Source organism: Aricia agestis, chromosome 6 (genome assembly GCF_905147365.1).
Source record: "Aricia agestis chromosome 6, ilAriAges1.1, whole genome shotgun sequence".
NCBI lineage: Eukaryota > Metazoa > Arthropoda > Insecta > Lepidoptera > Lycaenidae > Aricia > Aricia agestis.
In genome coordinates, this window is record NC_056411.1 from 14,730,584 (window position 1) to 14,748,442 (window position 17,859).

Below are 17,859 nucleotides of genomic sequence, written 5' to 3' on the forward strand. Positions count from 1 at the left end.
GCAATAAGTATTTCATTTTTTTATATTAAACTTTATATTTTATGCCAAATTTTAAAGCTTATTTAGCCCCCCAATTACACAACTTTACCCATAAACTATTTATCATTGATAGGTTTAAGGCTACGTCACTGCACAGATAAAGTACTGAGTTATTTAATACCGTAGAATAGATATAACAATCGAAAAAAAATCGAAATTTAAATGTAAGATGATACCACCTCTTATAGAAAGACTTTTGAGCAAGCGTCAGCGATGTAGAAGACGCACGGCGCCATCTATTATGAATTTTTGGAACTAACTTAATTTGAACAAACCTTTTTTCCAGTAAAAAAGTAGCCTATGTCCTTTCTCAGGCTTTAGACTATCTGTATACAAAATTTCATTACAATCGGTTCGGTAGTTTTGGCGTTTGGCGTGAAAGCGAGACTGACAGACAGACAGACAGACAGAGATACTTTCGCATTTATAATATTAGTATAGATTATGTGCACACTGCACAGCTGTTTTTGGGTATTTTGATTAATAAAGGGCCGCGATACACCGGAATGGCAGCGGCGAGGCGAGCAATTTCAGCGCTGCGCTGTAGCGGCTGTGGTCCACGCGGACGAAGTCGCGGGCAACAGCTAGTAGACTATATATTTTGTACCCGTGCGAAGCCGGGGCGGGTCGCTAGTAATAGATAAGACTAAGTGTATTTGTATGGTTATCTAACTAAACAAATGAATATTAACTTTTTATCAGGCATTTGGAATTATGACGTGAGAATGATTGAAAATTAAAAAATCACTGTGACGTCAGCCAATGAGAAAATACTATAGAAATAATCTGATACGTAGCCGATATGAGGTTCTTCCCCGGCCGCGTCAGTATTGAGTATTCACTAATCACACTTTACATGTGATCAAAACATACGCCTAAAAGTGTTATCTACATAAATATATTTTAAGTTGCGTAAAATTTTAAGTTAGGTTAGGTTATGTTGGTAAAATTCATTGATAAATTAAGGCAATTAACATCTTGGCGTTTTATAGCTCTCATCAATGATATTGTATGAAAAACTCAAAGATATCATTGGCTCTCATACTATTTACCTACATAGTAGTCAGTATGTTCATGAACACGATTTACTAAACTGATTATGATTATTTAATGGAAATTATTGAAATGTGACCTTTAAAGGTTTATTTTCAACTACGGGATAACCTAATTGATTTATAACTAAATAAAACATAATACAAATCAAATTGATTGTTGCTTACAATTTATATTGGGTAACTCTCAGAAATATCTTGTTTCGTTTTGCGACTTTTTCCCTAGGGAAAGAACCGTCAAATAAGCCTTAATATAAAGAAGCCCCTCGAGCTTGCCAATCAGTATAAGTCAGTCACTCACTGGGATACATTTAGATGTATTATTAAATAATGTAATAATTCAATTACAAAACAAATTATAATCAGCTACTTGAACAAAACAATTTCAATAATGTATACAAATCAAACGCGTCGGTCGTGTGAAATCGTTGAAATGTTTGGAAAATGCGTGTATTTGGTGCTTTTTCTTTTAAACGTTAGTGGTTTTCCTCAAAAAAATGGTAAGAATTTTCACCCCTAAACTAAATATTTAAAAATGTGCTTTATTGATTAGAAATCATAGCAAAATGTGTAAGTATAATGTTATTCAGTTTAAGGAACGATTTAGTTTCAATTTTAGTCAAAAAATTGTACAGTTTTGACTACTCTATAATTAGGACGCTGTTAAGCATTCGTGTACTAACCCACATAAAACTTACGTATTGAGTTATGAATGCAGTTATGTTCTATAAATGATTTAGAACAAGACTACATTCAAAATTTATCAACAAAAAAAATTGTGGGTTAGGACACTAATGCTTAACAGCGACCATATTATAATATAATAATAATTATCGTGATTCGTGATAGTTCGTCCAAGCTGATTTAACTTGCCAAAGGCGCAGTTCTAATGGAAATTTCCATTCAATTAGCGATATTAAGGATGTTCATCGTGTTTGATCGCAATAAGTGCGAGATTGCCAAAAAAAATATTGAAAAAAAAACGTTTATTGCATTGCGGCAATATGTCTGTTCAAAGTACGAAAATAATTAACTAGAAACTAAACTTTAGAATAGAGCCATAAAAAATGTTAACTCTGTGTGTTAGGACTTAGGAGTAATAATTACCATAATTATGTTACATAAATATTAAATAGGTATAGTTATATTTTTACTAGAATAATTATTTAATCATGGTTTACTATTTACTAACTGGCCCAATAGATAAAAATGTTTGTTTAAGAAAACGCTGATAAGAAAACTTATATGTAAGTATTATGTCTTATTATGATAAATGATTTGCCGATATTGTTTTTAATATTTTATAATATACTTATGGCACATTAAAGTTTTTATTTCATGACCAGCTGGATCAGAATAATATTTTTAATATTCTACGACAAAGTAGATACGTAGTCTCAAGTCTGCGTGCAAATATACTATCAGAGAAGTTGATTCCTATAGGCTGATGGGGGAGTGGGGACCTATGTAGTTTGGTTGCGTTACATCAAAACTCAAACCCAGCCGACAGATCATAAATCGACTGTACTATGATCTACGTATGATCTGACTAGGGAATGCAATCTCGCAAGATAATTTCAATCCCGGTATTTGCGGGATTGAACCATCACAATCCCGCTGGATCCCGGTATTTGCGGGATCCCGCAGGTTGATTTTAATTTTTTAAAATAAATCGTTCACGATGTCGACCGATCGTCGATCGACGTGTGTAATGTTTTATTTGTTAAAAAAATGTATGATAAAAACATAATTTCAAAATAATATTAGCTCGATGCACTCCTTCACCATATAAACTATAACTGTGCCAAATTTCATTCACCTACGTTTCCCCGTTTTTCGTCAAAAGGGTTACAAAGTTTTTGGCTCACGTATTAATATATAGATAAATCATTTTTCCGGGCCAAAAGCCTCCATTTATGCAAAAAACGGCAATTTTTTACTATTAGTTATCGTGTACAATGTACATCCCACTCACGTCTTCAATTATTACCATCAACTTTTCAGTTGCACATGAAGAAACCGAGCCACAAAGCTACAAGCTATACTCTAGGGCGGATTGGGGGGCGAAGCTCTCAACAGACGAGCGGCCGCTGAAGACCCCGGTCCCCTACGTCATAATCCACCACACGGCTATACCATTGGCTTGTAATACCACGGAGGAGTGTATGGCCGACATGCGCTCCATGCAGAGCTACCACCAGGGACTGGGTTGGGGTGACATTGGATACAAGTAAGTTTAATATTATGGTTACCACGAGATGGTTGGATACAACGAGAGACCGAAACCGTATTTTAAGTTACCAAAAATTACTAATTTTCAAATCTTTCAGCGAGTAGAAATTAGAGACACAGGAATGCCAAAGCTCGATGAACCTAAACATAAAACAATATTGCCTTGAATCAGATTTTAAATAATTTTCCATGTTTTTATAGATAATAATCGCCGCATTTTATCCCGGTTAATGTTAGAACGTGGCCACACTGCGCACGTGCGTTGCGTCACGTCGTCGCGTCGGAGGGAAAGCTCGTTGTATATGTTGTATATAATTATGATATTTAGGCCTTAGACCAAACTTGAAGTTACACGAGTATAACTATCATGAGAATAATTTTACTCCTTTAATTTACTCTAGGGTATTATCGTTTGCATTTTACCAAGTTACACAGAGTATGAAATAAAATGTCAATTATAGTTCACAATGAGTTGAACCCTGTTGTGCAACTATCAGTTTAATATTTACTCCACCAAAAATATTTACTCACGTGTAATTACCTCATTCTTGGATTAGAAGTTGGAAAAACGCAAAACTAGCTTACTCTTAGATTAGGAGATAGTTATACTCGAGTAGAATTTTACTCCAGTTTGGTCGAATCCGCCCTTAATGTACTGTGATTTCTTGGTCGAAATTCATGTTTCACAGCAATAGGTACACAAAGAAAAGTGTATAATTATAGCTGTGGAAGCACCTTGTATTCTGTTATCTGTATACTACGTTACGGCATCGTGTGAAACGTGACGTAAAATAAGACGGTGACAACGCAAGGGCCATTTACCTTCTACATTATCTCCTGTCCTTCTTTCATGAATAACACCACGTCCGAGTTCCGACGATTTAACGCAATGTGACTTAGCAAAAATATGCGTAAAACACTGTATTGATCGCCGCTGCGTTTAGCGGCGCACCGCAACGTAACTTTAGCATGTGGATTCACTATGACGACGTAAACATTGACGTAGAAAATTGTTATCTCTATCAACTCGTGATTACCTACTACAAACGGCTTATAATAGCAAAATGAATAGTTGTTTCCTGCTATTACAATTTTATAATAGTTATGGTACGCAAATATTATAGTTTTTGCACTAAAATATGAAAGGAGTAAAAAAATTAATATATTTTAGTGATTTGAAGAAAATCAGTTGTAGTTTATGTATTACTTTGTATTGGTATTTTGGTACCACATTGGTACAACTACCTATTTATAACATTCCTTATGGTACAATAGACGTCGCTAGCAATAAGACAGTAGTGACTATTTAGTAATCTCAAATCTGTAGCTCTACCATGAGTTTAAAGCATATATATCAGAAACAAACGGTGGTTTTATATCTCTATGGTTTAAAGCTATAGTATTTATCGATACTCGATACCGACTACGTAAATATTTAGTATGGTGATTTTAGTTCCGCAAGTAACCGCTAGAGGCGCTGTAAAAGTTTTAACGTAGCGTCAAAACTAGCGCGCTTGAAAAATTTTGCATATTCCATATAGCGTGTTATGAAAATATAGCCGTTAGGAACACCACTAGCCCTAAGGACAGATTTCTTATACTTCTTCTGGTGCCCCCTCAGACGTGATGCCCTAGGGGCCTAGGCAATTGCTTATTTGATTAAGGATTAATCCGCTACTGCATCGCGCTAATGAAGTCGTTCTTTTTATGTAGCTTCTGCATCGGCAACGACGGCAGCGCGTACGAGGGGCGCGGCTGGCGGTGGATCGGCATTCACGCTGGGAAGGCCAACTCCCTCAGCGTGGGGATATGCCTCATTGGAGACTGGAGAGGTACCTTAATAATTAAGTATCTAAACACACTAGGTCGAAATAATTGGCCAAGTATGAGTCGGACTCGCGCACGAAGGGTTCCGTACCATTATAAAGAAAAATTAGGGAAAAATTTGTGTTTTTTGTATAGGAGCCCCTCTTAATTTTTTATTTTATATTAATATTATTATTAAATATTAAATGTTAACATAGAACTTAAGATTGTGTGAAAAATTCAAGTAGGGTACCTACCTGTTGCTATTATTGATACAGAGCAAAAAGGCCAATAAATCACGTTTGTTGTATGGGATATTTATTTTATTTTGTTTTTAGTATTTGTTGTTAAAGCGGCAACACATTTAACGACCAATCCACCGACCATAAAACTTTGAAAGATCTTTAAAATTAAATAAAAACGTCCTCTACGTCTGTCTACGTTTTTAGACTCACTCTTCCTGAAGATATAAAAAAAATAGATTAGGCTCTATTTTGAAGGAGGAATCAGAGGACTACGCTACCTCGATTTACTGTATCTGTCTCTATCACAATACACGTGCCGGCGCAGGGTGAAGAGTGATGACAATAGTTTCTTGATTCTTCGTTTAATTTCTTCTGCACCCGCGTTCCCTCTGCAATATATTTAATCAATATTGATTCAGTCGTTTTAGATTATATACAAACAGTAGGCTCATTTTAGATTGAAGATATGGAGTATTTTGCCGGTTAGTATAATCACCTCATTATTGGCTTAGGTCTTCATCACTAATATGACTATGTAGAGTATGAAATCTTAAAGAACTAATAATTATGGGGTTCTTTACCTTGCATTCTTGAGCATCATTTTAATCAATTTGGCAATTCATTCCAGTGGATGAACCTCCAGCGGCTATGCTGCAAACAGCCAAAGAACTGATCAGGGACGGTATCATGCGAGGAGTCATCAGCCCGTCCTACCGTCTAATGGGTCACGGCCAGGTGATGAGCACGGAGTGTCCGGGGACGCGGTTGCTGAACGAGATATCCACCTGGAACAACTACTGGCCTGGACAGTTCGACTCTAGCCATCATGCGTGAAGCTTAGACTATTTTAGACAAATAAATTTTAAATTATTTTTAGTTTTACTTTTGTTTTTTTTTCTATGATGTTGGGTTATGAGAATTAAGAAACTTAATGAGTATTTCTATATATCTTCCCCCTAATACTAATAAACGCTGTATAAGCTTTGAATAGTTATACAGTGTTTTGTCTTCTTCAATCCAATTAAAAATGTCACTTGTGTGACAGGAACAAAACACTGTATAACTATTCAAAGCTTATACAACGTTTATTAGTAAGGGGGTATATTTTAAATTTAAATTGGGTACATAAAAAAGCCTGGATCTAATATCTGCGGACTGCGCGTCTGCTCATGCCCTTACTTGACGTCAGAAGATGATAGATCCCAAGTGCCCAGGCAGCTTATAAGCCACATGACACGTCATATGACTAGACGTTCCGCGCGGCTTTGCGCGCGTAAATTAGCTATTTCACAGAAAAATTAGTCCACAAATAAAAGCCTATGATCCTTCACGTGGTCTACTTCTTATCTGATCCAAATAACAGCAAAAAATAATGCTCTAGTAGTTCGTGAGATAAGCCCTTTCAAATAATTTCCCCCCGTTTTTTCCACACTGTCCTCTATTTCTTCGCTCCTATTAGTATTCGCGTGATAAAATATAGCCTTATAGGCTATAGCCTTCCTCGATAAATAGGCTATCTAACGCTGAAATAAATTTTCAAATCGGACCAGTAGTTCCTGAGATTAGCGCGTTCAAACGGGTCCTTCCCGTATCATACCACTTATTTTTCATACCGCGGTATGAAACAGCGAAGTACTGTTTTTGAATTGCCTGTTTCGTAACGCGGTGCTTTGAGTGGTATGAAACGACGAATTCTTTTTTGGTATGGGTGAATTCGTACCATGAATTTTATTAAATATTTTTAGTCTAATCACTTATTTATACTGGCGTATAGAAAAGTGGTAACAAGAAGATATAAAAAAATATTTTGTATAAAGAAATGTCATTTCTTTCAAAATAAAAAAAATATATTGTATACTATCAGACTTCTAACAATAGAATCACAGCTTGATTACACATAGAACTTTAAAGTTAACCTAACACTATATAATTAGTGATGGGCCGAATGTGGTTTGAACCGAATACGAACTTCGGCCGAATATTCGGTAAAAATGAAAAATTCGGCCGAGCTTCGGCCGAACTTCGGCTCAATTTCGCCGCGCCTTTTCGAGTTGTGACTTGTTTACGCACTTCCTGCAAATATTGCTAGATGTGCCCCGCCCGCACTCTGCGCTTCCCCGCGGAGCCGTTAGCCAGCTAGTCATTTGTAAAGTAAAAGTAAAGTAATTTTTTTTTGTTTTAGATTAAGTAAGAGAGATTTTGTAGACTTGGTGAGAAGAGCAGTAAAATTTGTTTTTTGATTAAGAAAGATTTCGACTGGTTTGGTAAGTAAGAAGAGCGGTTTAATTTTGTGGTTTAAATTAACCAAAGATTTTTGAGACTGGTCGTTAAAAAGACCAATTTAAGTTTTTTGTTTATCATGTATGATTACTTTTTCTAATTCAAATAAGTAAATGACTATGAATGAGTAAATAAATATATAAGATACTACAAGTAGTATCTTATATATTTTTTTAATTAATATCTATTAAGATAGTGCAAGTATATTTAGTGCCGAATGTTCGGCATTTTAAGCGAAATTCGGCCGAATGACGAAGTTCGGTTCAAGCTGCCGAAATTCGGTTAAACCGAATGTAAAACGAATTTCGGCCCATCCCTATATATAATTAATTTTAAATTATCAAAAAGAATATAAATGTACTTATGGTTCGGGAGCTGTCAATCTCAAAAGTGCACTCATAGTGTGCATTGATTTTTTTGATGAAAATAGATAGTTTAGAAAATACAAATAAAAAAACCGGCCAAGTGCGTGTCGGGCCACGCGCAATATAAGTAGGGTTCCGTAGTACCGCTAGTTTTTTAAATTTTTGTATGGCTGTGACGTGGGAAAGCCATGCTTCGGCACGAATGGGCGGGCTCAATCGGAGAAATACCACGGGCTCACAGAAAACCGGCGTGAAACAGCGCTTGCGCTGTGTTTCGCCGAGTGAGTGAGTTTACCGAAGGCCCACCACCCAATCCCCTACCCTATTCTCTTCCCTATTCTCCCCTGCCCTATTACTCTATTCCCTCTTAAAAGGATGGCAACGCAACTGCAGCTGCCATCCTTTTAAGAGGGAATTTCTGATGTTGCGAGTGTCCATGGGCGACGGAAGTTGCTTTCCATCTGGTGACCCGTTTGCTCGTTTCATATTCTTTGATTTATTTCAATTGAATGTGTTGATCTTTTTGAATTTTTTACATCATCAGGTTTTTTTAATAAAGCACAATAATACTTAGAGTATTTTCGTATACTTACCATCAATAAATTGCCCAATATGTATTTGGTTTCCCTGAGATGAATTTATTTAATTTAAATAATATGTAATAAATAATAATAATACATAATAAAATAAAATTAAATAATTTATTATTTTATAATTTATCTATATGTATAGATATTTTGAGCTTGACTGTACTAAAATCTAAGCTGTGGTACGAATCGACTAATTCAAAAAAGGTCTTCGCTGTTTCGGACGCCGGTATGAAACAGGCAATTCAAAAACAGTACTTCGCTGTTTCATACCGCGGTATGAAAAATTTGTGGTATGAAACGGGAAGGACCCGTTCAAACAAACAAACAAACAAACTTTTCCCAATTATAATATTAGTATAGAAGTATAGATGTGTTATTAATGGAAGAGAATAAGAAAGTATTCTTTATACTTTCTTATTCTCTTCTCTACATATTTTAAACTCATTTAGACTTCATAGACGTAATTATTGTAGTCACCGAAACGTTCAATTCAATTTAGGTATGTTCAAATATGTCTGAATTTCTCTCTTATAAGGACTCTTTTACTTATTTAATTTCATTATAAGTAATTTTATTTTTCTTGCTTCCAAAGAGGAAATTAACCACCGTACAAAGCCCACGTACGTAAATTATTACTCGGAAGTAAGCACTTCCTTCCTTTGCAGTCGGTTAAAAATAGACCATAGCAGGTTTAAAAAGTTAAGTGTCAATCCTTAATGCACCGTAGCAGCGGGTAACAATGAGTTCGTAAAATTCAAACAAAAGGAAAAACTATTGTATAAATTCTTCAGTGTGCAGTTGTTTTTGTGATAGTGAGGGTTGTGCGTTATGGTGTTATGGTGTTATGTTTTTTCTAAAAATAGGATTTTTTTAAAGGTTCCCTGCCAATTATAAAAAAAATTGACCGTACTGTGTAAGTGGGTGACGGAGACTTCGCGTTAGCTTAGTGCTTTTCTGAAACTCAAAAGAAAAACAGAAAACCAAACAGGTATGAATTGAATATAATATATTGGATTTGATAAATATATAGATCATATATAGTAGATAAGATAATTTAGGTTCTATGGCCTAACCATAGGAAAGGTCACAAAGTTGTTTAGACCCTTGTTATAGCGGCAACAGATATAGACACAAATTGTGAAAATTTCAGAAGTCTAGCTATAGCGGTTCTTGAGATACACCCTGGAGACAGACAGACTGGCAGACAGACAGAAGACGGACTGACTAACAGACAGGCGGACAGACAATGAAGACGTCTTAGTAATAGGGTCCCGTTTTTACCCTTTGGGCACGGAACCCTAAAAGCAATGTATGGCGGAAATAGTCTACTTTTTAATACAAAAAAGTTTGACATAGCTATTATTATGTCTACCCTAGTTTCTTGAGTAGGTAACCTGAATTTCTGAAGCTGTGTCCCAGATCCTGATTCCAGATCAAATAGCGTCCGTAACCTTAATAGTAGGTAGGTATAAGGTACACCTTTGGTTCTCATTCAAGTCACAAGAGGGTGCAGGGCGCTGGCTCGATCTCGGGTGGAGGTGTGTTCAAATGAGAAATTTTCAGATCTCAAGTACTTACATAAAATGAAATGAAAAAACATCGCGAGGAAACCCGTACATCAGTCGTATTGACCTGTTTATTCCTCAGAATGCCGTATGTCAAATTATGTGCCTGGGCATATAACTATAAGGATAAAGCCCTTTATTTAAATTTAAAAAAAAAACTATAAGGACATTTGGAAATCTTGTTGCAGATCCTACAGTATTTGAAGAGTGGTAAATGTCTATAACAGCGCAGCGGATGCAAAGGGCCTTATTTTATTCCTGATGATTTTTTTACATACAATAAGAAAGGAAAAATTCCGACATGATTGCGCTAAGCACGAGAAATTTTAGAATCTTCTTTTAAATCTATATTTCTAATCGGGAAAGCTAATCAGTCGAAAACCGTTAAATTATTATTTAAAACCGCTCTTACCGCCAAGATTATGTTCAAGATCATTCTTGGGATATTTTTTTTTTATGATATAAGGGGGCAAACGAGCAAACGGATCACCTGATGGAAAGCAACTTCCGTCGCCCATGGACACTCGCAGCATCAGAAGAGTTGCAGGTGCGTTGCCGGCCTTTTAAGAGGGAATAGGTTAATAGGGGAGGGTAGGGAAGGGAAGGGAATAGGGTTGGGCAGGGAAGGGAATAGGGTAGGGGAGCCTCCGGTAAACTCACTCACTCGGCGAAACCCAGTGCAAGCGCTGTTTCACGCCGGTTTTCTGTTAGAAAGTGGTATTTCTGCGGTCGAGCCGGCCCATTCGTGCCTATAAAGCATGGCTCTCCCACGTGTAAAGGTATTTTATTTTTAACTAGAAAATTTTATAATAAAGAAAGAATTTTAATAGTAAAGGTATTTTATATTTAACTAGAAGTTCCGTGCGGGTTTGCCCGGATAAATTAAGAATTTCACGGAAATCGTATATTTCCCGCAAATAAATAGCGTAAGTCTCACGTGGTCTACTCTATATTATTATTATTTGTGCCAAATAACATAAAAATTGTTCCAGTAGTTCAAATATTTTTCCCCGTTTTTCTTCACATTTTCCTGTGTATTTTCGCTCATATTGGTCTTAGCGTGATCGTATATTATACATAGACTTTAAGCCTTCGTCATCATTGGCTTTCAAACAGAAATAATTTTTCAAATCGGACCAGTAGTACCTGAGATTAGCGCGTTCAATGAAACAAACAAACAAACTCTTCGTTTAATATTAGTATAGATAGAGCGTTACGAAGTAACGTACTTCTATGTGACTTATCAACTGAATGCGAAGGCAACGATATTATGAAACCAATAATAATTAAAAACCATCTAAAGACGCTATGTTCGAATCAGCCAAGTTTGCCATTGAGTAAGGGTATAGAAGCGGTTTATAAGTACGGGCCTCAGAGTCCACGAGTTCATTAAATAAAAAAAAAGTTGCAATCATAAATCATTTTGACGTCACTTTAATGACCCGCAAGCGGATCTTTCCTCGTAATTATGTTTACATGCGGTCAAAATGTAAAGCTGTTAATTATTAATAGCACGAACATCTCTTAGCTGCAATGCCGAGAAAGTTTCAAAAAGTCCCCTCGAGCAGGTTTCGCAATAATTACAACGAAATAAAGAAAATGTTTTTTTTTTTGGGTCAGGCTGAAGAATAACGGAAATATAAAAATAGGATTTTGGTTACTAGAGAAAAGTCTCGTATGGATAAGTCGAAACACTGCGCGATAGCTTAAAATTAATTTCATTTTATTACTAAGTAATTGAAAAACTTTGATAACTTAATAATATACTTTCTGAATAAACCTCACTTTAACTAAATAAGATTTAAATTTTATAAAAACTGGTTATGACGCATTACTAATTCGAAGCTAGATTTTATGCAAATGAAAGCAAATATGGTTTGGATCCATAATTTTTTCTTATGTTATCAAAATATTACATGGCTAATAAAGCACATAGTGTGCAAATACAGGTCTACTGTGCAAATATCAAACTATCAGCACTGACTTTGCCATTATTACGTTTAGAAAGTATCAGCGTAGTACAAATAAACAAATCTAAGTCCATGTGAACTAACTTTGTGCCCTTATTTAGTGTTTTTCGTCTCAATCTCCGCCGGGGAATAACCTCGGAGGCCGTGGCCTGTATATATATACACCTATACATGTACATCTGTACATTCCATAACATCTCGTGAAAGAATACTCTAGCATTCGGCTGTGCGAGTGTGGTGGTGAACTGTTGATACTGGCAGTAGCAAAGTGTCGGTAGGTATAGTTATTATTATAATTAATTGGACGAAAACTGGTCGGTCTACCTCGCGAGTGGATTTGTCTCATGTTACAGTTATTAACGCAGAAATTCGTTGTGATTATTGAATTTTATTGCCAATTTTTATATAGATTTTGCGCAAGCTTTAGAAAGAAGTATAAGTAATTAATAATTTGTAGATAGTAATAAGTTGTGACTTATTTTAATATGTACTTACTGATTTAGATATTATATGTATTTTAGTTTAAAATAAGTACAATTTTATTTGAATATATATAATATGTATAGGTAATGTATATATGACATATTATGTATTTACTTCTATTAAAAGTTGCCTCTACCACAGCCTCTACGTAAATGTAGAGTTAAATTGCGGATCTTTTGAAGCTAACTTTTAAGTTTAATATAGAACTATTGTAACAATATAAGAAAGTACTTATATATTAAATTTACAAAATAATAGATTTTTCCAATGTATTAAATATAAAAAGTAAAAAAAAAACTATACACTAACTATATATTACGCAATAGCCTAAAGCATAATATATTATGACATTCATTTTGCATGAGAGTAAGCATTATGCATACTTCGTAATAGGAAAATTGTTAAAACATATCGAGATAAAATTCTCAATTTATGAGTGTTCTTGTCATGTATCTCTCTATCATGAAAACATTATTACGTATCTTTGATTTTCATATAACTCGTGTATGTATGTGATATAGGCATATCAGTAGATATCAGTGTAATAGATAACGTTTTATTTTTCTTATTTTCAGGCATAATAACAGTGCCATGTTGATGTTAGTGCTACCGGTGTTCAGTGCTATAATGCTGGGAGTGTTTGCCGTTCCGCCGCCGACGCTTGCTTCCAGTGAGCATATTTACAATAATAATAATAATAATTGTTAATGTATGGTTATAATCTACACCTTGTGTGTGACCGGTGGTCGATTCTTAGCCGAAGCACACATTACTAAATAATTACGTTACGTATCTATCGTTAGCCATAGCATAAGCCAATTCAAATCTGTAAGAGTTTGTTACGAATATAACGTTTAACAAATTTTCGGCTTCGGTGTTCGGGCCGATAATAATAGTAATTAGAGATACAGTCGACCAATATTAAGATAATGAAATCCAGCAATCCCAAAGACTTCTATTTATTTAAATGGAATTCTTTGATCAATCCGGGGTTCTCAGCTACCGAACGTGTGTGAAAAGTGACTAATTTTCCCCTTTTCATATTTTCTAGTCGATCCCGAGGAGAACGAAGTGATAACGTACGACTTTCCGTTCGTCTCTCGTGCTGGGTGGCAGGCGCGGACGCCGACGAAGCGAGCTCCACTGTCCGTGCCGGTGGAGTACGTGGTGTTACACCACTCCTACACCCCGGCAGCCTGCTCCGACCGCGCGGGGTGTGCGCGCGCCATGAGGAGCATGCAGGACTTCCATATGGACGATAGAGGCTGGTGCGATGTGGGGTACAAGTGAGTATGCTGAAATAGTAGGAGATTATTTTGTTAGCAGGTAGAATTCATGCGAATATTGTGTAATGCGAAAATTTGTCTGTTACCAGCTATTTTCATAAAATTTTGTAAAGATATGCATTAAGTCCCAAAAGAAGACATAGATTTTATCCCGGAAAACGGGTACACCCGTACGATTCTCGCATCGTAAATTAATTGGCACAACAAAGGTGCGGGCTACATCTAGCAGAATAGAAATCAATCCGCCTCCCTTTTATTAACCGACTTCCAAAAAGGAGGAGGTTATATGTTCGGCTGTGGAGATTTTTTTTTGTATGTTCAACAATTACTCCGCCGTTTGTGAACCGATTTTCAAAATTTTTATTTTGTTGTATTAGGTTTTACTCCAATTTGGTACCATGTTTACAAAAATGGTGACCTGATGATGGGATCCAGGAGTAATCGAGGGAACTCCTCAAAATTTATAAGGAAACATATGGTGATTTTGGTTTTATGAGAAGTATCCTAAGCATATGCTACCAAAACGCAAGATTTGGCACCAAGGTATACTATGGTTCCGAAGATACTAAGAGAACTCCAGATTTCTAATAGATACAAGTTTGGTGGTTTCGGCGTTGTTTTAAGAACTGAAAGCATATGCTATTATGCATCAGGGTCACCATCACCAATGTCACCAAAATTGAACATAACAAATTCAACCTTAACTCCAGAGCGTAAGACACACATTTGACATTCCTTCTGAGAAGTAAGTTGCTTCGATAATACACTAATTGCACTAGTATAAATTGAAAGGAAACTGAAAAACAATCTACATCGTAATAGGAATAAGAAACATAATCACATTTATGAGTAAAAAAATAGTTCGTTATTGTATTTTTATTTATATTTACACGATTTTGCACCTTATTAACATACATATACAGATTGAATTCCTATGTAATTTTAATGTTTATACAATTTTAATCTGTTAGGCCCACTTGCGCCAGACTGGGTTAACACGCTTAACTCTGAGTTAAATTATACTTCGAATTTAAATTGACATCATATCTTGCACGTTAGGAGTTAACCTCGAGTTAATTTTTTAAATTTTTAACCCACCGATGTCGGAGGGTTAAATCAACTAACTCTGGGTTAGTAATATCAAAACTGAGATTTTTTGGTTATGACTTATGTACTTTGTTGTGTTCAGTAATAGGTACCGGTTTTATTTTGTGTTTAACCATGATAAATGATCAGTGGTTGTTATCTGATGATGATGAAGAAATTATCGAATACATTTCGAATTGTAGAACGGACCGATCTGTTTAGGGTCCCGTATTTACTCACAAAGAGACAAAGATTTCCATCGAAGATTTCGCCTAGAAAAAGAAACTGTTCTCTTTTTTTATTAAATAAAATTGAAAATAATTGCAATATACAAATGAGCATAAAAAGTAATTCCCTACCAAAGTTTAATAATAATATTAAACTGCGGATTAGTGCGTCTTTAGTGAACTCCTTTATTATTGGACACAAGTGTTTCTTCCCAATTTTTATCATTTTCCGCTTAATTTATTTGCACAAAATATCACAATTCACAACACAATGCGACATAGAACCACGTGTCATTTCAAATCTGACATAAGGAGATGATAGCCTTATTTAAAGTACTGTGGAGCGAGAGAGAGCAGTACACTTAAGTGTCTAAACACACTAGGCTGAATTACGCCGGCGTAAATTCCGCCGCGTTTCAAACGCATACAAAATACGGACGGAACGCGATGGACGACACACTATGCCGAAATTCCGTCGCGAGGCGCGAGCCGAACTTCCGTCGAGCCGAGTCGAGCGTAAAGTTCGGCAGCGATTCGGCACTTAATGTTTTGTTAAAGTTTGGATGTATGTATAAACATCCATACATAAAATGATGAAGTTTGAGTACAGAAATAGTAGAGTTTGAGCCGAATTCGGAAAAAGGCACTATTAGATAGGAAACATTATTGAATACTTTTTAGTTCATATTATAAGGATGTTATTATTGTTTTTACCTTGGAAGTCGGTTTTAATTTTTTTGTTAAAAATAATGTTTAAGAAACTTCAACAGTTTTACAATCAATTCTGTCGCTAACATCAAAGTAAACAACAAACTCTAGATTCGATATTTTATGACTGGTCTATAACTGGAGCTCTGACCGCCGTACTCAGAGATATTTAATTACGATTAACCTTCAATTTAATGAATAGTTTGACAGCTAATGTATGGGGCTTATGTCAAAATTTTTGAATTAATTACATTTGAGAGAGAGTGAGAAACCAATTTTTAATGTACTTATGCTCTTCATGTTAATTTGGCAAAATTTATAATCAAAGTTTCCCTGTAGGGTTAACTCTTTCACGGTGATTCCACTAATCTCAATCTCCTCTATCAGTTTCGGTGTGGGCGGCGACGGCGTGGCGTACGAGGGTCGCGGCTGGGACACTCTGGGGGCGCACGCGCTGCACTTCAACACCGTCAGCCTGGGGATATGTATCATCGGGGATTGGACAGGTCAGCTGATAGTGATAGACTAATTAGGGCCTGTTTCACCACTTCCTGATAAGTGACGAATAGGCTATCCAACAATTAACTTGACAGATCAAGTATGGAGAATCTGTCAAAAAAGTTGTGAATAGCCTATTAGGCACCTTATCAGACAGTGGTGAAACAGGCCCTTAGAATAATATTACTAGAATAACAAGACAGAATCGGTATCAGCTGCAGGAGCTACAGACAGCTCAAACTGACCTAGTGCAACACGATAATGCACCCAACAAATTCGGTCAAGTCGGTTCGCGATCTGTCCTACTTGGTTGGCCTTCCGGTATTTAGGGGCCTCAAATCTTTATAGTCCTCCAGCTGTACCTTCCTGGTGTCTTGTCACAAATTCTCGGGCATCCGCCAATTTTTCACGCAGCCAGTTTTTCGCATTCAACAACTCTTTCTTCTATGAGAAAAGTACTGCCTAAAAGATTATCATTTAGTTTCAAATCTAAAAATTTTGTAAGACAACACGGTATACTTTGATTAATATGGTCGACTGTGTGTTACAGATTCTCTGCCACCCGCGGAACAACTAAAGACAGTTAAAGCTCTGATAGAGGCCGGCATCAGCCAGGGCTACATCAAGCCGGACTACAAGATAGTGGGTCACAGGCAGGTGAGGGACACGAAGTGCCCCGGGCAAGCGCTGTTCGAGGAAATCAAGACGTGGCCACACTACTCCAAGTACCCTGCCTCGCCGGATGATCTCGTTGATATGAAGCTGGTTAAGGTTGCTTCGTAGATAGCTTGAACCTGGCTTAATGTAGCCCTAGCTATAGCCGGCTTAAGAAAGAGCTACATTAAGCCGGACTACAGGATTGTGAGGCACAGGCACGTGAGGGACACGGAGAGTCCGGGGCCTGCCGGTGCTTGCGGAAATCAACAGGTGACCAGGTGGTAACACTAGGTACTCCAACTACCGTTACTACTATAACTGATGATCTCGTTAATATGATGCTAGTTAAGGCTGCTTCGTGAATTGGCACCTGGCTTGACACGCGATAGATTTAGGTGCCTACCACACGTGCATGCTTGACCACAGTTTTGCTTGCGCATGCCGGCTTGTACACTGAACATTGTGCGTGTACGAGGGCTGCTATTTATGTATCCGGAATTAAAAAAAGAAACAAACATATATCATTTAATATGGTTTTATTGCTTTTCAAAATATTCGCCGCGATGATCGACACACTTTTGCATACGCTGGAACCAATTTTCATAGCACTTTTTCCATTCTGATTGAGGTATCTCCAAAACGTGCATTTTGAACGCATCAACAGCCTCTTCGCGGCTCGAAAAACGTTGACCACGTAATTTGTTCTTCGCGTATGGAAATAAAAAGAAATCGTTAGGTGCCAAATCAGGGCTGTACGGCGGATGACCAGT

At 36.5% G+C, this 17,859-nt stretch overlaps 1 protein-coding gene across 1 annotated transcript; it reads left to right on the top strand.

Moving 5' to 3' along the window:
• Positions 1-1,360: 1,360 nt before the first annotated feature.
• Positions 1,361-17,533, top strand: LOC121728214 (peptidoglycan-recognition protein LF-like). The gene is made up of 9 exons (XM_042116352.1): positions 1,361-1,591; positions 3,096-3,321; positions 5,037-5,155; positions 6,003-6,204; positions 12,338-12,418; positions 13,203-13,297; positions 13,679-13,913; positions 16,322-16,440; positions 16,983-17,533. The coding sequence occupies exons 1-9, from the start codon at positions 1,483-1,485 to the stop codon at positions 17,213-17,215; spliced, it is 1,419 nt and encodes a 472-aa protein (XP_041972286.1). The 5' UTR covers positions 1,361-1,482; the 3' UTR covers positions 17,216-17,533.
• The last annotated feature ends 326 nt before the right edge of the window (positions 17,534-17,859 follow it).

Coding starts and splice junctions, on each gene's coding strand:
- LOC121728214 (XM_042116352.1), top strand. CDS start 1,483: ATGTATACAAATCAAACGCGTCGGTCGTGTGAAATCGTTGAAATGTTT. Junction 1,592..3,095: donor TGGTTTTCCTCAAAAAAATG/GTAAGAATTTTC, acceptor TCAACTTTTCAG/TTGCACATGAAGAAACCGAG. Junction 13,298..13,678: donor GCCGCCGACGCTTGCTTCCA/GTGAGCATATTT, acceptor CATATTTTCTAG/TCGATCCCGAGGAGAACGAA.